The sequence below is a fragment of the Danaus plexippus genome, chromosome 17, assembly GCF_018135715.1.
Source record: "Danaus plexippus chromosome 17, MEX_DaPlex, whole genome shotgun sequence".
Classification (NCBI taxonomy): Eukaryota; Metazoa; Arthropoda; class Insecta; order Lepidoptera; family Nymphalidae; genus Danaus; species Danaus plexippus.
The window spans coordinates 2,905,567-2,932,451 of NC_083548.1; the positions used below are offsets into that span (position 1 = coordinate 2,905,567).

General features: G+C 31.4%; 3 protein-coding genes across 4 annotated transcripts; 2 read left to right on the plus strand and 1 right to left on the minus strand.

Annotated features, from left to right (window-relative positions):
• Positions 1-7,286: 7,286 nt before the first annotated feature.
• LOC116771562 (twist-related protein-like) lies at positions 7,287-9,123 on the plus strand. The gene has a single exon (XM_032663447.2). The coding sequence runs from the start codon at positions 7,678-7,680 to the stop codon at positions 8,524-8,526; it is 849 nt and encodes a 282-aa protein (XP_032519338.1). The 5' UTR covers positions 7,287-7,677; the 3' UTR covers positions 8,527-9,123.
• Positions 9,124-14,106: 4,983 nt separating this feature from the next.
• On the plus strand, positions 14,107-15,233 carry LOC116771222 (twist-related protein-like). The gene has a single exon (XM_032663018.2). It carries the CDS (start codon positions 14,231-14,233, stop codon positions 14,993-14,995), a length of 765 nt encoding a protein of 254 aa, XP_032518909.2. The 5' UTR covers positions 14,107-14,230; the 3' UTR covers positions 14,996-15,233.
• Positions 15,234-18,081: 2,848 nt separating this feature from the next.
• Positions 18,082-26,719, minus strand: LOC116771212 (zinc finger protein 271-like). 2 transcript variants are annotated; one of them, XM_032663002.2, is made up of 15 exons: positions 26,303-26,719; positions 25,889-26,155; positions 25,563-25,753; positions 24,998-25,145; positions 24,551-24,643; positions 24,334-24,474; positions 24,042-24,131; positions 23,875-23,977; positions 22,929-23,148; positions 22,560-22,665; positions 22,103-22,223; positions 21,620-21,778; positions 20,080-20,230; positions 19,702-19,794; positions 18,082-18,917 (listed from the first exon to the last, which is right to left on the minus strand). In XM_032663002.2, exons 1-15 carry the CDS (start codon positions 26,520-26,522, stop codon positions 18,873-18,875), a joined length of 2,148 nt encoding a protein of 715 aa, XP_032518893.1. In that variant the 5' UTR covers positions 26,523-26,719; the 3' UTR covers positions 18,082-18,872. The 2 variants fall into 2 exon arrangements, with proteins under 2 accessions (XP_032518893.1, XP_032518894.1); XM_032663003.2 differs by lacking the exon at positions 24,551-24,643 and having other exon boundaries at positions 26,303-26,717.
• Between the last annotated feature and the right edge of the window lie 166 nt (positions 26,720-26,885).

Sequence of the window (26,885 nt, forward strand, 5' to 3'; positions counted from 1 at the left end):
GACAGCCAGACGCTCAAATTGATTACACATGCCATATTTCAAAAGCCTTCCGACTGATATGACACTAACCAATCCTCGATAAACCATAACATGAGATCATCAGTTAATATTAAATATTTACCTCATAAAATTTACGATGCATGATATTATAGTGTCCTAATACTATTAACTCGAAGCTACTGAATGGATTTTTATGAAAATCTACAATTGTATACTATTACAATATATACATATATAAGTAAATAATAAAATATAGTATATAGTTTGTCCCAAACTTCTGTATAGTACCCGGTTGTATGATGGTTTACAGGTGCTTTACCATGAGCTTGCTGTATGAAATAAAACACAGACAGGTTTAAGTTTTGCATTCAAAAACCCTTACATACATATGATAGTATTAGCTTCATGAAACAAACGAAGAACTACAAAATGTCAGTGTTTAGACTGAGATTTAAATTAACGTTAGCATTCAGTTCTATTTTATATTAAGTCAAGAGTCAGAGACTGTAGATGCCACTGATGGTTAGATGTCATACACCTATATAGTTCACGCTCCCTTCTCTCGAAAACCCAATCTGAATTTAATGACGTCTAAGTCACGGGCAACACCTAGTATTGTTCAAATAACAAAAGAAAATCTTTGCGCAACATTTAATATGTAAGATGCTATGATTAGGATTTTAAATATCTATATAAACGTAAATGAACTCATAATGGCTATTACAAACTGTTAAAGATGAAATACTCTTCCTCGCTAAGGATAACCTCATATTTTGGCGCGCTTATTATGCGTGTATCAGAGTAATAATATTTTATTATCGTGATTTCTGAACGGAAGCAGCGACTAAATGTATCAACGCCGGTAGCTCTCAAAGTAAATACACTTATTTTTGCATCCATTTGGAAATATTTTGCGTTGAAAGAATTAAAGTTACAGTTGACCTTATTATTATGAAGACAGTTTGTATAGGTTCAGTGCCGTCAGCAAATGTGTGTGCGTTTCTTTGAAATATTAAGAAAGTGTAATTTTGTTGAAATCAGTTGTAAATCTTTTAACAAAAATTTATAAACAATGACGATGATAATAATTCTTTTTGCTTTATTTTTTTATCTTCCATATTTATCTTTTAAGGATTAAGTAAAAATATTTATACATTTATTAACCTTATATCTCATACATATAAAGGTACCTATGTATGTGCATGTCTTATTAATATTTTTTAAATATTTATATATTTTTATTGATTACGGTACCTACTATTAAGAAATGTTATTGAATCATTTTCATGTGACTATAATGTAACACAAGATCTACCTAAATAGCGTTTCGTTTATCTTTTACTATTTGGACTGTAAAAAAATAATATTTTATTTACTAACAAAAAATTAATTGTATTTTATTCTATTATTAGCATACATTAATAACTTCTTCAATCAATATAACTATGCTTACTATTTATAGATAGATACACACATTCAATGGATAAATTACGTTTAAGTAAGTTGAGTATTATTACCGTAAAGCTTTTTAAAACGAAAAAAAGTAACGTATTTTATTTCCGAACGCTTTTAAATAAAACTTAAATATTGTCAATTGAAAACAAATAAAAATATAAATTATAAGTACAATATAAGAAGAACAGATTTATCGTCTTAATGATGTATTCACAGTCCACCCAAAATTATCAACTACTTGGTAATTAGTGTAAATGGAATTGGGAAATTTTTAACCACTTTATATTTTCTTATTCATAAAAATACATATTAAAAAATAATGCAAACAAATTTAAGACATTATGTTATAATAATATTCTCCAGAATATTCTATTTATTGAATCATAAAATGTCATGATTATTAGTTAAGTTATAAGACCCTTACCAGTTTTTGTCGAGAAACTACTTACTGAAAGTTTACATTTTTTATGTCATGTACCCACGTGGATATTATGGATCTATCTATGGATGGATGGATGCATCTATCATGTGTGAAGATTTATTACTAATAATATGATTATATGAGCCGGAAACTCAGCGTAATCAGTTTGTCCGTGCAACCTTGTAGCTAATAATAGTACAGAATTAGATTTTAATATATCCAATAATGTCTTAATTCATCAGTATTATTTAACAACTATATATTTTTTATCTGTTATTATCTTTGGGATACGTGTAGGTATATTGATGGTAGATTTTAACAGTATCTGTGATTATGGATTTCATCTCAATTGTTAGTGAACAGTGAGGGAAAACGGAAAAAACTCAAGTTTTAAACTTAGAAAAATGTAACCAAAGTAAAATTTAAAGGGAATGTGTAAATAATTATGAACAAATTATATAACAAACAAGAAAATTTAAAGTTAAGGTAGGTATATTTAAAACCTTGAAATCTCGAAAAAGATGAGGTGCCATTTGTGATTTGAGTAGGGAATCTCTTGCAAATTACAATTTATATTATATTGTAACAGGACTGTAAATAACGATTGTTAATTATTTTAGGCGTATTAAATAGTTTAAGTAAAAAAATTACATGGTTTCGTCAAATCTTGTCTATTATATAACCACTTTTTACGAATTTGCGGCTTTTTACGTGTATTGCATTTCAGACGTGTGCAATGATTATAAACTAATTACATAAGTACATAGAATGTGATCTATCTAACAGGCGAATACAAAAAAAATAATTGAGATTATTTGAAATATATAGACCTTATACAGAATCGTGAAAACAAACAGGACATTAACAAAATATATATATATTTTTTTGTTTAAATAAAATTTATATGTATAATTTAAAAATAAAAACAAATAGATAGATAATATAAGGTAGCGACAATGTATTGAAAGACTAAACTAAACATCTCCATTGAAAAATCCTTGTCAGGGATAGTACATTAATAAATTCAAATAACTTTGCTTTTTTCAAGTGACACCAGTAATAATCTTTTTACCTTAAATACGAATTAAACAAATTCACTTCCGTCTAGTTATACTGCGACATTGTCTTTGCTTCCTGACAAATTTCATGAATTAAGTCTTATATTCCTCTTTACGTTTTGTTCTTTTTGTAAATATTAAAATTGGCGGAATAAACTGACCATTGGATGTTTTATATTAAGAGTGCGTTCTCTTTATTCGCTGTTACAGTTGTCTGTTAATAATTTTTCATGCCTTTTAGCGGTATGCGAGAAAAGCTTTTATACGGCAGGTAAAATGAAATACAGTAGTTACCTACGCCAAAAATAGTAAAATAATAAGTCTGCAAGTTGTATGGATTTACATCAATTTGAGGAATTTAATTTGAAAGTTGTATATGACGGATATATACTCGTATATTTTAATTGTATAATTTTGCTGTACAACCGTCAACCGTCAACCTCACGTATATTCAAATTAAAATTTTATTTCAACTTCTGTTCTATAGTCGTTAACATTATGCCTACCCGTTAAAAAATATAGAAGTTTAATTATGTGTTTGAATCCTTTCTTCATGATACTATAATTGTGGAAAATAATATACCTAATTTCAACTTATATACTTCCTAAAATATTTAGAGAATATTTTCATATGTAGTTGTTTTCAACAATGATAAACCAGTGACATAATAGTTTATACTGGTAAATAAATAAATATAAGAGTTTTGTTTCCATTATATGTTCACCGACGACGGAAAACACGTTGCCGACACAGTCTTTACCAAGACATACGAAATGTGACCTTTTGTTGAAATTAAATAGAAACGAAAAGGTGGTTTGTGTTTTTTTTTAAATATATTCGTTTTGTTTAATTTACATTTTTTTTAAAGAAATAGGTAAAGCAAGTGAAAGACCTCGATGAGCCCCAAAGACGACAACCATATTAAAATCAAGTTTCAGCTGAATAAAGTATGAAGATGTAATCGTGATGGTTTTACAGAAGTTGTAAAAAGTGAGTGCCTCTCATTAACTCAAGTAGGTGTCACGAGAAAGTGAAGGGTTTGATTGTGATATACCACTTTTAAAGCACGGCTTTACTCGCGTTTTTAGTCTAGTATTGGATTTTCTGTTGATGTTATTCTCTACTATTATACCTTTTCAAATAAAATCTTTTTGCCAAATCGATTATAAACTTTTTGCTTAAGTACCTACATCCGCAGTTTATCAGTCAGTAGGAATGTTATTGAACCCTCGTGCTGTTAAGATACGCAATATATTCTGCTATAAAACGGGGACATTTTGAAAACACGAGGCATCTATACAGGAAACGATGTACAGCCACAGCACAGAATTAGCAGACCGTGCTGTATCTGCTTATAGAAGTACAAATTGACAAATGACTGAGCCAGTTTTCAACTACAATTATTCATTTCCTTAGTTGCGTGAAGTACCTACGGCGGGATGTATTGTAGGTTGCCAGTGACACATTTGCAATATTTTCTCTTATTTGCCACCTTAACCACAGATCACTTATTTTATTTTTTATCTTTATGATATAATCTTACCAAAGTATGCAACTCGTTAATATTCTTAATATTAAAGGTTTAATCATATTATCGGGTGTAGTTTATGAAAGACAATTGTTGAGTAGGTACAGCCCAGAACTAACTGTTTCATATATTATTAATAATAAAGTTCGATATATAAATTCAGGGTTTCAGGGTTTAATTTAAATGAAATTGTTATGTAATGTTTTTACAATTAATGGACATGACGGCTGATGGGTAGTTGGCACCGTTCCTAGTAGGTAGGAACTTGCATCTGCTGAAACAAAACGTTTCGTGTGAACGTTGCTCTGAGCCGGACAATGCGGGGTGACGATGGGGTTGCCATACGGAAAAACCATTTAGGACAAAGCCAATTTGATGCTTATACGGATATTATTAAAACATTTTTATTTTTTCTACAAATATGCACGGTAAGGGATAAAAATAGTAATAATTAATATAAGTGTCTCTATTTAATAATAATAGGTATATTTAATATTAAAGCTTATAAACGTAAAACGATTAGGTGTAAAATTTGAGAATAACGGTAATTTTTGAAAATATATGTGATATAAATGAATAATAAATTAATAGCCATATTTTGTTATAATGTATATGCACCGTTAGACGTCGTCGGCGAGCTGTGAGCACACATGGGACACATCTGTGCTAGCTCGCTGGAGGTGTACTCTGAAACAATCTCGTAGTTATAGTGCAGACATATTATTTATCTTCTAAGAAATAAGAATTGACAATTTGTTTTTTTTTTTAACTCAATAACACCATTGTTCATTATATTTTTAAAAACTTTCTGAAAATTACCATATTTTATATATTTCGAAGTGACCTTTTAGAACACAATGAAATAGAAATAAATTATAGCACTATAGGTATGTTGAAAAAAAAAATCAAAGGTAATGTTAAAAAATATAGCATTATGTTGTGGACCGTTGCCGATCATTGATGTCTATTTGCTAGTGGGTTTTTTTTAGGTAAATTCCATAAATCCGTTCTATGATAACAATACAAGCACAGATGTTCAATTGATAAAAATATGCGAATTAAGTAAAACAATGCATCACTATGAGTAATTTCATTCAGGTAACTTTCTCTCTTTGGATGTACACACGTGTGACGTTTTCCACACAGCTGTTAATGCCGCAGATGTTTTATGGCTCTGAACACTACCAAGACGTTATTATTTATTACGATATTGCCGTTTAGAACCTAATCTCCGTTTTTATTATAAAACAATGGTCATCAGGGATACTATTTTTGACACACTGCACGCAGATGTGGGTTTCGTTTGCGTGGGAATGATATTTCCTATTTTGTTATAAATGCTATATAAATGCCGGCTTACGAACAATGCACGACAAGGCCTACAGGGAAGTGGAGTTCAAAAACTTATGTGAGTTTATAAGCAATTATGTAACTTTATTAAGATCATATGTAATAGAAAATCTACTAACGGCTGAAATGTTTGAATATTATTTGAAACAAAATAAATAAACTATAAATTACTTCAATTTCTTGAGAGTGATGAATTAATTGGCAAACAAAACCTCGTATTAAAAGTTGGAAGCCAGGTATATACAATTATAATACAAACTTAGATATTATTTTCAACCAATAAAATGAGGATCTTAATACTACCTAACCTCCTTTTATAATCTTTAATATTTCAACTTGGTTATATTATTAATTTACAATTAAATTAATCATTGCAAATTATAATTTTTGTCCACAATTGCCTATATTTCTTAATACTGTAATAAGACTTTTTTAATTCTATGGCTTCATTCGAACTGGAATTTTGGTATATTTGCCAATGTCAACGTATTTATTTGTTGGTGCAATTATAATATATATAATGTGTGCTGTGTGAAGAAAACACGAAGAAGTTTTTCGAATGGTATAAAGGCGTTTATTTTATTATTATTATTATTTAAGAAGACCCTAGTTATATTTTTACCAGCATCTAGAATTACTAAATAATGAGAACTTATGCCTAGGTTGGAACGTGACGAATTTAACGATACCCCGTCATTTTATCTCTAGAAGGTGTCAAAGTCAACCGCAAAAAAGTATCAAAATAAACCAGAGAGTCGTAAAGCTCTTCAGAAAATAAACTTGGTTAAACGTTTATCTCCTGTAAAACATCTGTACCTACAGCCCCTTAACAAGGAGTTAGCATTATCAGCACGTTAGTGGTGTATTATCGAGATCATAGACAATCGTCTTAAAACTATTTATTTTGTTCAACACTTTATCTACTTAGAGCCGTCATTGTGCAATTCTCATTAGTTTTTTTTTCATACTTTTGAATGATCTCTCTTTAATTAAGTTTACGTATTTGTTTTATTTGCATAGAGTTTCCACTTAGGCGTTTTAGCTACTAACAGGACATTAACACCTTTTTTTTTAGTTATATGTAGAATATTCTAAATCCTTTGGTTAAATATTTTAATCATTTATCGAGAGCTTAAACTTTAAAACTTGAAGAGAAGGTAGGTGGTACCTTCATATCTATGATCCTGACCAGACGCCGTCAAACAATCTGTATTAGACAAATAAGTAAAATATAAATGTTTATATTATTAAGGCACCCCGTGGGATCGCTCCTTGAACCGATTGCGTCAAGGATATTTTTAGTGAACCGATTCAGGCGACCGCGAGACGAGACGACGTAAAAAATTACAAGCAAAGCCGGCGCCGCAACTTTTCTTAAAACTCTAATGAGTTCGATGTTCAAATGTTTATTTTATATTCATAGAAATTTGACTCCTCATTTTTATACTAGGTTTTTTAATTTATAATTTCTTAGTTATGTTATGTATATAAATTATAAGTTAACTATTTTTATTGAAACAATGCAGCTATAGTCAACGCAACCTTAACGATGTTGCGAAATCCTTCAAATTCAGATTTATACCTAGACGTGATCGCTTATGGCGCTAAATCGTAAATCTATGTATAATGATGGACAAGATAAACAATACAATCAGCTTTACATACATATCTCCGTCCCTGTCGGACGCAAATTACAATAGAGGTGGTGGGAAAGAGGCGGAGCGTGGAGTGGGAAGACCAGGGTTTGCGTGGAGATGGTTGTTTTTTTGTATCTTGTCAATGAGACGTGTAGGGGCGGACCGCGTCCCGGCTTTCTGTAACCAGTTCACATCTGCAAGCGTCCGAGCTAGCATCGCTCAAACTCATGTTGCATAACGCATCTCCGGTTGGATACCAAGCTATGAGTTACACCTGCGATAATAGAGTGCCTATCAAACAGGAGACCGATCAGGAGTGCTTTGACGACGAGGAGAGGTTCTACGGATACGCTCCCATCGAGGTTAAGAGGGATGCAGAAATGACATTTTCTCCATCATCACCAACACATTTAATGGATCTGAGCAACGGCTCGGAACGACCCCCGCAGATTTTACAGTCGTGGCAAGGCAACATTGTGTTCGAGGGGGACGACCGCGAATACCAACAAACGCAATTCCATACTTATGATCAAATGTGTATCGCAGATCCGCGGCATAAGCAATTCACGCGGAACTTCTACTTTGATGATTCCAATTCTCAAGACAGGAGTGTAAATTTCTACGAAAGCAGTGAAGTTCCACAACCCGGTGACAACACGTATCGCGCCTCGACGGAAGAACGAAGCGATGAAAACGACGATCAAAGAAGATCAAGGAAACGGTCATCGAAATCATCTCGTCGAAAAACACAATCGTTCGAAGAAGTCCAGATACAAAGAGTAATGGCCAATGTAAGAGAGCGTCAACGCACTCAGAGCTTGAACGAAGCTTTTGCGAGTTTAAGACAAATCATTCCATCTCTGCCCAGTGATAAACTTTCTAAAATACAAACCCTGCAGCTAGCGACGCAGTACATAGAATTTTTATATCAGATTTTATCCAACAGCGACTCCTCTTCGAATAGTGAAGTCACCGACGCCAACACTGAACACGGCAAATACTTAGCACAGGATAAACTAAGTTACGCTTTTTCTGTGTGGCGTATGGAAGGAGAATTCACCAACGGACAAACGTGACAATGTGATTAAATTTAAGAAAGACTTCTATTCGATTCCATTTACTTAAATAATATTTACTAACTAATAAGTTAACTGTTAATGCTTTTTTGTAAAGTAATGTGATATTGGCTAAGAAGTATTTCCATTGTGTGCCTTTTAATATTAGTTTTATATGAAGACTAGTTACATTAGCTTTAATTACAAATAATACAGCTGTATACCAAAAACTCGTTAAAAACATTATTTAGGATTACTGTGAATTATTGTAAAACATAGATAGGTATGCAAATAATGAATATATCTTAAATTTCGTAGATTATTGTACAGTAGACGATAAATAAATGTTATATTATATAAAAAGTGTTTTCAATATATTCTTATGAATCCACCCTAAATACCGCACCTTGTGCAAATAATTCCATAATTTCTTAGGAACTTCTTAATCCTATTAAAATGTCGCCAACAATTGCATAAAAAGCCTGTTTCCTGCGATATTGTAAATTGCTATTTGGATATTATAAATATAACAAAAATAAAACATTATTTATAAAGTTAACATCTGTATTATATTTATATCGACTTATGAAATAAACTATTAAGTTCTTTTTAATCTTATTTGTTGAAACTTATTATTTTTCAGCGTCATTACCTCGAGTGGTTTAAAATATAAACCATTCGAACAGATTTACTTATATTACATACTAAAACTTAACTGTTTTTTTTTAAGTTAAACACATGATTAAACTTATTTTCTTTAAATTTACCAAAAATGTGCGAATAAAATTTTAACGCCTTTCCTTATAATCACAATTTTATCATCATCATCATCAGCCTATCGTAGCCCACTGCTGAGCAAAAGGAGCATGAGCATTAATCACCACGCTTGCTCAAGACGGGTTGGCGATTTCAATCTTATAGTTTGAAATTGTAACACCAGGTTTCCTCACGATGTTTTCCTTCACCGTCTGTCAGTGGTGTCTAAATACTATTCGAAAGTACATATGACTGAAACATCACATTGGTACTTGCCAGGTTTCGAACCCGCGTCCTCACGCGTGAGAGGCGGGCCTTTAACCTCCAATTTATATTACGACTATTTTATATCATCTTGAAATTAAAAATTAATATCTATAATGTCTCACGAATTTAACAAAAGGTATAATGAGATTTTTACACTACGTAGTTGATAGGAGGTACCCGATTTTTAAAACAATTATAAAAATGTTTTAAAAATCGGTTTAAAAAAACATTATCAACAAATAGGTTTCCTATTAGCCGTAAATAAATTTCAGGTTAACCAATGAAAATTAGCACAGTGAATATCCGGTTGAAAATGTCTACCTTTCTAGGGATCTCGTTGTCAAAATTGAAGTGTTCGATTCAGATTTGGCTTTTAAACATAGATGTACCTATATATATTATAATATTAAATACTTTTTATTCCTTTCATCGAAGAAGTTATTAACGAGAATGTCTTATACATTATGACACGAGCTTCACTTTATATATAAATAAAATATAGAAATTAATGAATCATTTTGATCAAAAATTCAAGGGATTGATCGGCTTTAAAATACAGGCCTTAAAAATTATTAACAATATTTAATACACTGTTACGTTTTAAACAGGTTGAGAATCAGATAGAAACAAAATGGCTGAAAAGAGATAAGTCCATCACTGAAAGAAAAATCAACTCGCGTATTCGACTGATGACTATTTTCAATTTAACGCGTTTTATACTGTAATCGGATGTGAATTAGATGAATGCTTAAAACAATCCGTATCCTCACACTTAATTTCCCTTTCCAGTCATTCATTCATTAATCTTCGAACTATTCAGCATAAGCGCTGGTTGTTCAATGAAAAACAAAAAAGCTCCGTATGCAGTAACGACGCGAACTTGCGAGAATTATCCTCGGCGTGCTAGTCAGATCTGCCACCCCTAAATATTGTAAAATAAAGTTTGTGATGTTAAAATAAAATAAATTTATAAAAATATTCATAATATTAAAAGAAATTCGTTAATTAAATATTAAAAATTTTCATTCCTATTGGTTCCGTTTTAATATTTTTCCAACTTATATTAGAATTTAAGTCTTTTTTTAATGTTTATCAGACAACTCTTATTTAAACAAAAAATTTTATAGAGATTTATTTTAATAAATGCATACATTAAAAATATTTTTATAACTAGATTTAAACAAGGTAATTGAACATTGAACGTAAACCAGTAGCATTTCATTAGGTAGTTCATTTAAAACAAACGTCTTCGGTATATGTTCTCAAATAATTAAATATCCTATATATTTAGCGATTCAAAGAAATAGACAAACCCGGTCGCACGTGCACAGTCCATTGAGACAAGTCCTAGAAATTGTCTAAAGTAATTTTAACGATAACACCTACCTATTTTTAAGACATTGATTGAATTGAATAGTAATTAAGGGTATTTAATAAACAATAGATCGTTATCAGTTGAAACAACCGCAGGTAGTTTTTCTAATACCTAGTGCACACGTGTGACGTATTTACCAAAAGTGCAGATGTTTTACGACCTTTGTATAATTGGCTTAAAATATCTTTGTTTAAAAAAAAAACAATAGCAGCCGCCGGAACTAATAACAGATTTGCGTAGAGCCGTAATATTTGACTTGGTTAAAATGTCTAGATTATTCAAATAAATTTCCAGCCTTATAGATATTTTATTTAATGAATAATAATTTTAGAAAAATTTAATATTTTTTCATTATATGTCTTTGTATAGCGGTTTGTCAAATGTATTTGAATAAATAATAACAATGAGTTTTATATAATCTCATATAATTCATCTTTGACTTCTTATTTCATCTCGAATCTTCTTACATGATTCTATATAAGAAAGAAAATTATATCCGGATATGACGCAGTTGTATTCATTCTAATGTCAGTAAAAAAAAATTCAAAAATCGTCTTAAATATGACGTGTAGTAGATTTGATTGTGCTTACATGAATCATTGCTGCGCCATCTCTTGTGGGATGCACTAGCAATAACAATATTAACATAGTTTTATAAGTTTTTATAATTGTTACTAACAAATTTTTGAGTCCATGTTACTAGATTTTTGATTATATAAATAAAAAAATAAATAAAATAATTAAGATTGCTTTTAAAATACCTATATACAGTTCTGAAAGCAATAGGTAGATACGAATGTACATAAATTATTACGTCATCATCTTGGAATCAGATTTGAAGCCGACCTGTATTCACTGTTAAATCTTAAGCAAATTTGAATTAAATTAATTTAAATGTATGAAATTTTTTCAAGAAATATTTCTGTATAAGATAATACTTCCATTATTTACTTTGCGAGAATATCTATAGTACCTTAATTGTTAGGCATTGCCTCATGGTTAAGTAGCTAATTACATCATCCGGTGTGTATTATTTAAGTAGCTTTTACTTATAACAATATTTTATTATTTCTCATATTATAGTGATTTCGTTTTGCGGCTCCCTATAGTAATTTGATAAAGCAAAAGACAGGTAAGTAATTGATAGTCCATTCTCGAACTTTCTGCAAGTAGCGTAATAATAAATTTTCATTATCACAGCCGCATCTCGTTAAGTGAACTGTGAGAAACTAAAAAAGTTAAGATAACGGTAAGGGCATTTAGTTATGAATGGAGTCGAAATATCTTTGAGTGTCTATTCCGCCCGGATGTGCCGCAGATGTCGACGTGACTCAAGTAATTAAACATTTGAAATTTTGCAGAACAATTTGCAATCGGATATATTGGAAATATTGAGGAACAAACCCGGCATTTATTAATTATTACAGCACTTACCTACTCATTATGATCCGCATAAAATAATATATTACAATTGTCAATTGATGGTTCTATAATTTATTACCGTTTATTACCGTTTTGATTTTGGGAGACTATATGATTTCTATTCAAAGAAGTGAAAATCCTGTATATGAGACGTTGTAAAGACAAAAAATTATAGATATATTAATGAAGGGACGTGTGCAGGTGAAGAGCTTAGATCAAGTCAGTACCAACTCTTCGTATTAAGGCTAACTGGAAGGTTTACTGTCAGAGTGATTGGTAGAGATTATTGTTGTATTGTATAGTATTATCTGTTATTTATTACAGCATTCCGTTGGATCAGTTTTTTTTAGTTTCGACTTGACTGTTGCTGTTAGTTGTTAGCCCTATTGGCTTTTACAGAGTCACCGGGAGGGCTGGGTGGCCCGATGGGACCAACCCGTTTGATTAGGGCCAAAAGGCCCCGACGGGGGATACGCCCGTCCCAAAGGTGCCTCTTATAGGCCGTACCTCGGCTTAGGACATCGTTGAAAGGGAGGATATTTCATCAGTGAGAGTGAAGAGAGGTAGAAACCCTATCTTCTTAAGTCTAATCTGGTAATTTCTTTCCTAAATCACTAAAACACCTGGGTTCAAAGCTTCGAACATCTGTATGCAGCTGTAGGGACTAGCCACTAACCACTCGAGGACAGGTGGACTAATTATCGACTTTTAACATTAAAATAACTTAAAATCACAAGACTTGAGTACATTCACTAGGAATATTAAATCAAAACAAAATCTGCATTAATTTTAACATGCTAACAATATTAATGAGAAAAATAAAATTAGATCGAAATAGTTAGATACTATACATCTTCATTACGACTGCTGAGTAATTTTTATATTTCCTTAAACTGTCTCGTAAGTTATGTCGTAATTAAAATATTGGAATGAGCATTACAACAAACAATTTTAAATAATGATGCTATTTATAAATATCTCATAAGTTGTTCGCTCCTGTGGTTGGTAATTATTCCCAAAATACATCCAAACTGAACACCCTTTCGGTTTAGGTATCATTTGAAAAATATTAGTCGATTGTCTTTTAAAAATATCGTTAATTTTTAAATTATATGACATTACACATTTAGAAACTTCATCGGTAGGTACCTACTTAACTTATAAAAAAAAACTGATCATAAGATAGGTTACCTAATTAAAGTATTCTTTTGTTATAAATAAAAGAACAAATTTTTATGTTTTTTTTTTAAATATAAATAATGCAGTCGCTGGTTGTAAGGTCTTTAATTGTTTATTAAGTCATAACTTTTAAGAAGATATGAGGAGTAAATCAAATTATTACTATAACATTTAAAGTTATATAGGAATTCACATAATGAGATCTAAGATTTTCGCGAGTATTCATTTATATAGGAATTTAATAAGGATATAACTAAAATGCTTTAAAGCTATACATAATGAATACCAAAAATGAATTGTTATGAATATTAAGAGAGGTAAAATTGTCTATATAATTCTAGCAGGATGCACATTTATCGATGCCATCAGCTATGGCGACCTTACTGTTATATACAAATCTATGTGGGCGCACATAATCGGTAAATACGTTTATGAGATGACCGACAAGATAAATTCGAGAGGACGTACTAACAGTGACAGCTTCGTCCCTTTCTAACCGCACCAGGTATGAGAGGTGGGAGAGAGATAATCCGCAAGGAGGCAATGGCATTCACAAAGCGTAGAATGGAAATGGGTATTTTTTTATATCTTGTCAATGAAAGGATGAGTGGGGGCATAGTACAGAGCTAACGCTTCGTGACTCCCGTACAGTATTAGTTCATTGCAAGCGCCTACACATGCAAATGCAAACTACAAAAAATATTACAAGTAACAGAAGGTAAAATAATGTGTTATAAGAGTTATAACAACAGGTTCTCTGTTAAACGAGAAAGGGAGTATTATGATGAAAAATATCAATGCGTTCCTGAGGAAGAAACGAGGCATGTTGAGGTGGTGTATACGTCATCACCTCCACATCGCACGGATATAAGTAATGGAATCGAAAGATTGCAATATAAGTACTCGGCCAACACAGCACTCGGCGAAGACACGAAATGCCAACAAAGCCATATAAGCCAACCGTACGAGCTGTATGTCCCAACACAAGCAAAACAGTTCACACCAATTATCTATGAAGATTCAAATTCACAGGACTCGTGCAATTACTATGAAACAAACGTGACTACAGATGAAGACTTGTACGCTTATACAAAAAATGGAGGCCCCATCTTCGACGAATTTGATGATAAACGATCAAGAAAACGTTTGAAATCATCTAGAAAAATACTACAATCTGGCGAAGACATGCAAATACAACGAGTTATGGCAAATATTCGGGAAAGACAGCGAACTCAGAGTTTGAACGAGGCTTTCGAAAGTTTGAGACAAATAATACCATCCTTGCCGAGCGATAAATTATCTAAATTACAGACCTTGCAATTAGCGACTCAGTACATCGAATTTCTTTATGAGATTTTGTCAAGCAGTGAAGCAACTTCGAGCGATGTTGATACAAACAAAAACCAGGGTAAATACTTGGCGCTGGACAAATCGAGTTATGCTTTCTCCATGTGGCGAGTGGAAGGTCAATGGAACAAAAAACAAACGTGACGCATTCATATTTATACATTAATTTATATAAAAAGGATTGTGATAATAACTTTAAGCTAAATAAACAATGACTTAAAGTAGGTATTATTTGTTTGTAAACTAGGTATTAAAGTTAACTGATTTTAAGTAGAATAGTTTCAGCAAACTAGTGATTACATGTCATAGCCTATGTGTACCCCTACAGGGATTGTAAAAATTGTTTTTTGGTGCAAATAGAAAAACTTAAAAAACATAAGAATTTTTATTCATCATCACTTTCGTAATTCCCATTTATCTTAAACAATTTCCACAATTCTAGGATTTAAGAAAGCGATTCATAATCTTGGTCAAAGTTCAAAATAGTAGGTAGTCGTAGAATAATAAAAGAGACGCTGCTTTGTGTTCAGGTATAGATTCACGGTTTAATAATCAATGTTGCCATTAACGAAAACGCCGAGGCGTAGACTGGGTACGGTTGAAACAGAGCAAATATCTTGTAAACGGCTGCCGGGTAGTGAGGGGTGCAAGGACACAAAGAAGCGGACGACAGGTCCGAAGACGAATTTCGCGCAGCGCGATGTTGTTGTGTGCAGGACGCCGCGCCGTATTGTTTATTATTATCCAAAAGTAAGTATTTTTCTTTTGACATAAACGCTTATATTATGTTTTTCTTTTTTTAAATGAATGTATTGAGTGTGTGTTTGTGACTATAATGAAGCTTGTAGAATAAGGGATAGTGACTATTTTTAAAGTGTTATTATTACTGTTGTAAGTATAAAGAACGTTTTACCAAAAGCAGTGTTGGGAACGGTTGAAGCAGAATGTTTATTTTTTGTAGATGCCGAGAGTTCGAGTGAGAAAGACTTGCAGAGGGGAAATTATCTTGTCGAGCTATAGTAATACATATGAGGAGGTAAAAGATGGAGAATCTATCGTATCGCTAATGATTAGATCATTTTTGCCCCGGAGACAGTAAGACCATTACCAAAAGCACCGCCAAAGAAATGTAAAAAGGGGCGAAAAAAAGAATACTCGGTAGGATTCGTCATCGGAAGAACATGAGAAGGAAGAATACTTCTGTTTTATTTGTTTAGCATCATATTCAGAGAGCAGACCCGGAGAAAAATGGATGTGGAAGTGGATTGTTTATGTGATTAAAAAGAAGTTTTTTGTTTAGTTTATTCAAAATGTTAATTTTATTTTTAATTGTTATTTGATTTTAGATTTTTTTATGTTCCTACTTTCGACAAGGCTGACTAAACCTTGAAGACCGATTTTTGTTGTTATGTGGTGCCATAATTACTTTAAGTGCTAAACAAACATGTTTTCTTAGTATTTATTGTATTATATGCATGTGTTTCAAGTGACTCCAATCGCTGTTTCAAACTCTTTTTTTTTTATTTCATATACATATTAAAAAAATAATGGCCGGGAACTATAATGTTACAGCCATATCGTAGCCAACACTTCAAATTTTAATTTCATGTATCATAATCACCATTTGGTTTATAAACAACAAAATTATAAACGATAAAAGCTAATTTTTTTCAACCGTACCCAGTCTACCCTATTTACATTAGAGCGACTAGTTTGAGTTTCCTTAAGACCACTATATATTGTCACTACATAATGAATGTACTATACAGACTAAACGAGGGTAGAGAGTACAAATATAATCTAGAAAATTTAATTCAAGCTACAAGTGTAAATCTGCTTCGTATACAAGTTTTAAACAATTGGTCAGTCCATTCTCATAGTTACTGCTATAAATACGATCTGCGAGCTGATGTCAAAAAATTAATATTTTTGGATTTTTAAATCCATTATCCGTTCAAAATTCTTTATAATTTGTTTATTAAATAAAAAGTGGATATTAGTGTCCATTGTGAATGAAGCCATACTATAGAAAAAAATCCTTTATAGTACGAGCATTTTGTAATGATGTTTGTTTGTTAACAAACACGTCGCAACTTGCTTAAACTTGATAAATCGTAACATTTGTTGGCTGTTAAGCCAGATACCAAATTGCACGGTTAACTGTCCAAGTATTGGTTACAAAGGCTAGAAGTTGTCGGTAAAACAGATATCTCAACTGATAAATATCCGAGTCTCATTGTAATTAAATATGGTTTTATTGATAACTAGCTGTCGCCCGCTGCTCCGCCCGCTTGTTGGTCGCTTTTCGCATAACCATATACATATATATCAAATTTAAAATTGACCATAACTTCCTTTTCCCTTTACCGATTATGACGAAACAAAGTTTGTGTAAGTGTAATCCAACTGTGAAAACCGCGTTAAAATCCGTTGAGTAGTTTTGAAGTTACAACGTACCAGACAGACAAAAATTCAAAAAATTGATTTTTTTTCTATGACTCTTCTTTAATTGCCTCCTTTCAGTTATTTGGAAAAACATTTAATGTATAGACATTCGATTTTTACTGTCTTATTATATGTATACTGATTATATCTGTCTTTATCGTATTTCCTAACAACAGGAATGATAAGAGATGCATTGAATGGTGAACTTCAGTACTGCGATATGCTATCATTTTTAAGATTTGAGTAAGTGAAAAAATCTTAACCATATCTAATGTGAAATTCACATACCATGAGAGCAAGCAAATAAAAGGGTGTGTGAATGAGATAATATCACATACATATAATATTTACAAAAGCTATGTATCCGTTGTGTGATCAGTGACTGGCAACATACCTAGTTCCAAACACGTTACTCATTTCTTTGTCTTATTTTATCTGTAATGATACTTTCCTCAAGAACAATTTGTTTTCCACTGGTTTCCACTACGCAATCTTTACTTACTTACGAACAAAACTAATGTTTTCATTGACATTCCTTGTTTTACGCCTTTTATTTTTTTTTTTAATTTCCAGTTTCTCTTTGTTTTCACTATTTCCCAGCGCCATCTCGCGGTAAATTCTTCAAAAACCTAACTTGAGTTAATTTTTTTTAATACAATATTTTAAGTCTTATATATATAAACAGACGCAAAAAGATCCTTGCTTTAATTTTAATGCTACATACGTTACCTTTTGCGTAGTTTTAATAATTTAATATACAAGGGATATGAATGAAAAAACGGACAAACTTTGAAATTGATTCATTATCTACATATATGTTGTATGATACACTTAACATGATTGGAAATTTTATATAAACAGTAATCAAAATATATTCAGTACAAATTGATTAAAACTGGCGACTGGCTTAGACTTAAATCATACTTAAAACATACGTCAAGAAACACTCACATGGAACAGCTGGGAATTTAGACCGCATTAAACTTAGCTGTTAAGAGAAATTAAAGGTTTTTTTTTTTGTATAAATTGAAATATCACAGCTCCGAACAAGGCAATACACTGTAAATTTATAATAAAATACATAACATTCAATATTAAATTTTACCTAAAACTACGAGACGCGAGTATTACAGCGAAAATTTAAATAAAAAATAAAGTATTTAAAAAAAAAAAATCATATAACTTATGATAACAATGAACAGTCACAAACCAGTCCGAACATAACGGATGTTACTAACAATAAAGAGTAATAAGACCCCGGGCACACTTACCACCAGTTTCAACGTAACACTGAACAGATAGTTCCCAGTGTATCATTCATATACCTGCCCGATGTATATAGTACACGAGACTTATAAACATAAAAATGATTACTATCGGTGACAAATAGTGACTGGTCTCAAGTGTACGGTTGGTAAGTTAACTTGTAAGACCGCAGTAGAATGCTAGTTGGTTATTTAATGATGAATCCTGCCTATTAATGATTCCAGTATTCGATCGGTCCGTGCCTCCGGCGCTGTACATCTATAGTATACAGTAATATTAACATATAATTGTGCTACATTGTATTAAATTTTCAAGGTATTATCAACTCCGTCTCGTAGGTGCCCAGTTCGTTTATCTGGAACGGGAAAAAAAATAATTAAAAATCTACATTAATACACCGTGGAAGCGTGCTGGGCTCATCACATATAATAAAGCAACATTTCTTTAGGCGACAGTTGAACGATTAGTTCATTCAAACTAAAGTTACACATTGCCGTACATAGATAGCAGCACTAGTCTCATATTTTAGATATTAACATTACATTTTCTTTATTACCTAGATTAAGTCTTATTTTTGTGTGTTTCTCCAATACATTTTTTATTTTATACTTAATGTGTCATTTACACTTGGTACAAATGCATTTGTGTTAACAATTCTGTTCCCTCCTGCATAATGATTTAATTATGACGTCATCAAGATGAAATAGTTCTCGATTATAAACTAACATAAAAGCTTTGGGTTTAAAAAAATATCTGAATCGTTATATTTATATATAAGTATTAATTTTAAAATTCAGTTTCAAGATTTCTCACACAGGAGCATTGTTAATTCAATAATATGTTGTGATCATTATTTATTAATGTAAAAAAAGTTGAAATAATTACAGTAATATGAAGGAAATGCGTTGCAAAAAGGATAACTTATATCTTATACAGATCTCTGCTAGTCACACTCTTGATAGAGGAAACGAGCAGAAATTTTGGTATAAATACAGAAGAAAGAGAAGGAAAAATCGAGAAATACATTTAAATAAGTGTACAAAGGAAAATATAATTATAGAAAATTTTGATATTATACATACATTTTAATATAAATATAAACAATTTTAATGTTGATATAATATCTATATAATACTTACATCCTGTGGGAAGTCCTTGTTCAGCTGTATGTCGTCTGTTTCCACGTTGGCGCTGTTCTCTGTTCTCATCCACTCCTCATCTTTAACCATCGGCTGTAATATATTATTAATTTTACGTCAATATCTTCAATAGAGTATTTTTTTTTAGTAATTAATTAAATCAAGTGAATCAATCAGCGCCATCTAGCGGGACTAGATGTGATTAAACTACTTTGAGAAAATCATTTATATAATAAGTATAAGAGTGATTTAAAAATCGGAATTTTTAAGCAATTTAATATCAAATCGATCGAATAAACTCCCTCTTACCAAGCAATTTTAAAAACCAACTAACATCGTTTCCGTATCGTTAATTTCATAGATTATATTATCACTAACCGCCACATCTTTATGCGCCTGCCTCACGTGGTCCTTGAGGGCGAAGGCCCTAGCGTAGCTCGCGCCGCACATGGTACATGAAAATTTGAGACTATTCTGACGACTGTGTATCTCCATGTGGACTCGGACAGCGTATAAAGACGCGAAAGGCCTGAAAATTTTATTATATTATAATGTTAAATAGGTATACATTAATTTGTTATCACGAACTACCCTAATATATGTATATTATATATACCGGCGCTATCGGCATTAATGACGGATGCAAAATAACAATAACTTGAGACTGGCAACAATTGTTATAAAAACTTATTAGTATTCATAGTTATTCTTAAAAGTAAAACGAAATCAAAGTCTGTTTAAAAGTGGAATAGAACTATGTTTGAATTCTGGTATAAATACGAAGTCTGGACGCAGGGCGGGACAGTTCAGTGAGTGCGGACGGTTGAAGAATATAAAACCTTCTAGAAATACAAGGACATCCAGAAGAATTGAAGCTTCATATTATGTAAAATAACGTGGAATGAGCTGAAAGAAGTGACGTTAGTGACGTCAGTGAGGCTAGCGTGTCTCTTTGTAAAACCAACGTATTTGTAATAAATCCGATATATATTAATATGCGGCAATAAGATAAACATTTTGTAAGTTATTTAGAGTTGGGATGCAGGATACATTTTTTATTGAGTGAAACAGAATTGTAATAAATCACAAGTCAATTAATGACTGTGAAATGGAAAATAGATAATAAATTTACCTACATCTAGACAAATAGGTAAACTTTTAGTTTTCTTTTGTATAAGAATAACCGCATTCTACTACAAATATATAATACATGTATACGATGTATATAATAAATTAATTTTTTTTTCTTTTGTTTTTTTTGTCCCTCTGTCTGTTTGTTCCGCCTTCCGGGTAATTTTTTCGGTCTTGGACCGATTTTGTTTGCATATAAATATGCAAAAAGTTGTAACTTACTAAACCGGTATCTCAGTGTTTCGTTTATTTCTGTTTGTAAAAAATGATATAAAAAAAAAAATTGTTTTCCGTTTGGACAAAGACAGGAGCATAGCTAGTTAGAATAATTTAAATACGTATAAAATACTAATTCCATTACGCTATATCCAGGTAAACAAGCACCGGTAGAGGTGATCCTCAGTTAATGTATTGTACATATACACCAAGCGAGTTCAAACTGTGCTCATTTTAACTGACTAGTAATACCAGATGTTTAATTTCATAACTTTTTTTAAATTTTATTTTATGTATGTATTTATTAACGCAAGCAACATCTATCAAGCCGATGTGGATTATTTATGGGTTTAAGTTATTTTTTATGCCATAATTACAACTATAGGTGACAAACACCGTAATATATATATTTTTTAATTTTCAAGAAACAATTTTTGGCAGTACAGTAGGATAAAAAGTTTTTTAAATTGATTTAAAATAGTTTTAAAAAAAAACTTACTTATGTAAATATACATGTGTATATTCTTTAGGTATCCGTGTATACATATAATAATCTCGTAAGATACATTACCTATTGCACTGTTGGCATGAAAAGGGCTTGGTGTGCGAGTTCTTGTGCCCCGCCAACTGCACCGACGTCTTGAAGGCCTTCGGACAGTACGGACACTTGTACGCGCGCACGTCGGAGTGCGTCAGCAGGTGGTGGTTGTACACGCTGTGGGCTTTGAACCTGGCGACCCCAACGGAAGTCATGAGACACTTGGCATAGCTTACGGTCGTTAGAAGCTCATTCATTGTAATGTCTAGTTTTTTTTTTTCCAAAAACCGGAATTACGTATATATAAAATAATATGCAGTTATTTGTATGAAAAATTATTATATCGTGAGTGTTCTGATGAAGAAATGACATTCTCTTTGAATTACAAGAAAAATGTGTTGCCTTTTAGTTATTATAATAATATACATAACTTTCTTAGTACAGTTCAATGTTTATGTTATGAATGTGTGTGTGTTTTTACGTCATCTTTTTGTGTGTGTGTGTGTGTTGCGTTACCTCTTGTTGCAGTGCGGACACGCGTACGGCCGCGCGCCCGTGTGCGTGCGCATGTGTAGCGTCAGACAGTACGAGACTCGGAAAGACTTGCCGCAGATATCACACGAGTGGGGCTTCTCACCTTGGCAATGAAACATTTTATTAAATTCAACACTGACTATTAACATTAATAGTCTTACTTTAATATCATATAGTTTTTATGTGAATTTTGTTACCAAGTACGCTACTGTTTGGATTGTAACATAATGTAATGAGGCTATTAAATCGGTTACAGGAATTATACAGTTTATTTTTGGTCTCAAAGTCTCTGAATGGAAGCTTCGGTCAAAAACAGCATACATCGGCGGAGTTAACCATACAATAAAGTTAAAATAATTTTTCGCCTTGTGAATATGATTTTCTTACTTCTACTTTTTCTCGAATCTTAAGACTATAATGTCAAGTTAATTCTAATCACCCGTGTGTATTCTCTCGTGTTTGACCTTCTCGTGCGGTCTTCCGAATTTTCTGTTACAATACAAACACTCGTACGGCAACGCCTTATCCTGTTTGCCGATGGTTATCTGCAAGAATATGTCTATTAATATTAACTATATAAACACACGATTTTTACATAAAATTTTCTTGACGTTAAAGTTATTGAAATACATCGAACATTTAATTAATAAAGTCAGTATTAAAAGAAACACAAAAAAAAAATCCTTAAAAATCAATTTCTACCACGATATACATTCCAATGTAACGAAGGTTCACTTCTTCCGGTCGGAGGGAGTCCACAGACTATAAACATTTTATTCCTCACGGCTGTATAGAGTGTATCCATTACCTTATCCAGGTTGTGTACGCCCATGTGCATCTCCAAGTTTTCTTTGGACAGGAACTTCTTGTTGCATATGTCGCAGTTCATCTTGTTGCTGCTCTTGTGCGAGTTCTGATGTATGGTCCTATAGTTCTCGGGTATCAATTTATTGCAGACGTTGCACAGGAATTTTTCTACGTTATCAGTCGTACCGTCTTCCGACTCCTGAGGACCCAATGGACGTGACCTTGAAATTAAATTTATAATTATAGAAAAAATTCAAAATTTTCACCTGTAGGCATTTACCTAAATATAACCAGTATTTATTCAAAACAGCATACTCCCGACATAATCTATTTATAATTTATTTTGTATGATCTATCATTGCGCAGCTCGTTATGTTATTTCTTTCATCTTAGGGTAAGTTCATGAAGCATCCTTTAAGCCCTTTTCTTACTCATTTAAGTACATCATTATAAAAAAGAGTTAATGTAAGGGAAATGATCTGCGTAAGTATCGTGATATTGTGTGAGAAAATTATTTATGTAAAAATAACAAATTTCATGTGAAAATTTCTGTAAGTAGAATGCTTTAAAGTTTAAACCTCTACCTCAACAACCATGTATTGTCTATGGTAATATATCCATAAACAATTATTCGAATGCTTAGTCATAAACAATATAATAAAATCGATTATTTATAACAAATTTTTAACTTTAACAAACAGTTTTTTAATCTTAATATTTCTTTAATCCCACAAAATCTTACAAAGTTATACCCCGTTCTATCACTGATGACTGAAATTATGATTTTTACCGTTAATTTATTATCTATGCAAAATAACATACCATATAAGGGGAGAAAAAAAAATTATAAATATTTAACTTCGCAATAAAAATTTATATTAAATATAAAACTGGCTATAAATAAATAGTAGACTTAAAACTAAATAACTAACTGACTTGACACTCACTTGACGGGATCGTGCATTCTTTTATGGAGTTTCAACGACTTGCTCGATGGAAATATCGTGTTGCAGACTTCACACTCGTGTTTCGTTATGGCCGCTGTTATTTCTGAAACATTCCTCTGTAGAAAATTGCCCTAAACATATTTTATTATTCGCATATTAGGTTATACCTGTACTCCTTATTTTGTGAACCTTCATATGGGCGCAGAGAGACTTTGAATTCTCATATGCCACTGGACATTGCGAACACGGGTATTTTACTGAAAAATTTATCATAATATACACTATAATTAATTATATTATTAATTGGTAAGGAATTTAACTTAAATACAACCTACAAAGTTTGAATGATATTTTTTTTTATCATATTAGAACTACGAAAATCATGTAAAATGACTGACCGTTAATATTAAAAAAAAAAAAAACAATTTTATATATATATATATATATATTTTTACTTACAAATCTTACAGGGATGCTGCTTGAATTCCGATAGTGTCGTCACATATACATTACATGACATACAATTGTATACTTTGACTTTGTTGCCGGCCGTGGTCTGCACCTCCTTTATAACAACCTTGTGGTACGGACCGTTCTTGGCTGGAATTTGACATAATTTACAACAATATTAATTATTTAATGTCACATACATATATATTGCTACGTCTTCACTTACTATCATCGTTTTTAATGTCTTTAACAATGCTGTTACAGAATTGATCTATTTTCTTATATCGTCTATTGTTTGCTTGTTTCATTTCTTCCATTTCTAATAGACATATTTAATATATTTTTTTTAATTTACGTGCCATAGATATTTAAAAATATTAAATCAATACAAAGGTCTGTTATTATTATTATTTTTTTATTAATTAATTTTGTATAATAAATTTGCATTTAATAAATTAATTTTAGCAACCAATGTAAATATAACTAAGATCGGATGATTAATAAAGTTAAAATTAAAGAGAATATATCCCAAAACTTTAATGCCTTACTTTAAAGTAATTCAAAATTTCTATTGTGAATTTGAAAACACTACTGATGCGTTCCTATTATGAATTTCTCTGTATTAAAGTTTTTTTTTTTTTAAAACTATCATGAAATTTATTTATTATCATACCAGTGTCAATTTCTTCAGTAATCGGGGTCTCTATGATATCTCCCGTGTCCGTTATCATTCTGCGTGACGTCTGTTTCTCTATCACATCTTCATTTTCCGTTTGATCAAATTCCAGATTAATTTCTTGTGAATTTTCATCCAACGGCTCCTGCGACAAAAATATATGAATATACATGTAAAACCTACAATTACACTTTTCAAAAATTTGATAAGTTAAAATGAAAAACCAAAATTTTGATTTGAATAAAATATACATATTGAAAAATTCATTCACTAAAGCAAAATAAGACCCGCAACTTGGGACAAATTGCTTTGTAAAATTGTATTTTAAGTAATTAAAAAAAATATTACTCAAGAATTAACTATTATTCAAATATTAAGCAGAGAGCTTAGAAGAAAAATTATATTCTATTGCATTACAGACCTCAATGCCGTTTAAGTTTGTAATACAAATTTTCAATAACACTACTAAAACTTATGAGTTAAATAAACATAAATTTATCAAGGACATATCAAAACATGATTTGCTAAGATAAATCATTCAGGAGTAATACGAATGTTATACCTCGACCACAACATCCTGATCATTGTGGTAGTTCTGTATGTGTTCCAGAACCGATGTGAATGTCATATCACAGGTGTTACAGCTGTATCTCTCCTCTTGGGAACTTTCTGTTTCATTCTTTACGGTTTCATTCTTTTCATCTGTCTCCTCTATTTCTATTCCTGTCTCTGCGCTTGACACATTGAGGGATTCTAAAATGATAGTATTAAATTCTTATAACATATATTATTATTTATAATATATATGTATGTACATGTTCATGTAATAACTTGATTTATTTATGAATATATAACAGCATGTATAAATTGTTGATAAACAATTTTTACCTTGTGTTGTCAAAGATATGGTTCCATCTTTATTTTGTTTAGTGACTATTGTAATTCCAGAATTTAATGACAAATCATCATCGGTGACAATCACATAACGACTCTCGCCATGCTCCTTAACTAATTTCAACTCCTGTGTTTGTAGGCATGGTTTCATCATTTGCTTGCTGAGTACTTCGACATACATTTTATCATCATCATCAACATCATTTATAGTATTTGGCTCTGAATAGGAAGACGCGTCTGTTTGGACCTCCTTACTAACACCTGAAATATTAATTGAAAAGTTATTGTTTAATGTGAAATTCATTTACATTATTTATTTAGGATTAATCTTTTCAAAATATTTTTTCATCTTTAAGATACAAAACTTCTGGCCAATATTTAGTTTTAAAATACCCATATTATTTTTACCATTGGTCTCATCATGATCATTGATTTCCAAGTTAACGGATTTAACGTCACAATCGTCATCTTTTAAGTGTTCTACCAGATCTTCTATCGACGAGAACTTTTTAACGCATATCGGACAACCTAAATTTAAAGATATTTGGGACAAATGATCAATAAGAGATTTCTTAGAATCAAATGTGGCATTGCAGCAAAGGGAACAGTAAAAAACGAAGTCTCCCATTGTAGAATCGTTAGTATATGGGAATGCAGCATTCGAAATTTAATAAATTAATTTAGTGTGTTTACAAGCATTTATTTGTAAACACGGAATTATCTGTCCATCTTCCCAATTGACATTCAATTTGTATCTAATTTCTCAACACAAGTCCATTTAAGAAGAACTTCACACCATATTAATCCGCAGCAAGCAGAAACAGCCTTGACAGTTGTAATATATCATGAAACTATTCACAGATAAAACTATTTTTGTCATAAATAATGAACTACTCAGAAATCGATTAGATTATAACTTAGATAATACTAGGTTTAAAACTAATACCTTACTATAAATAACTTGGATCAAAATAATTATTTATTAACGAAA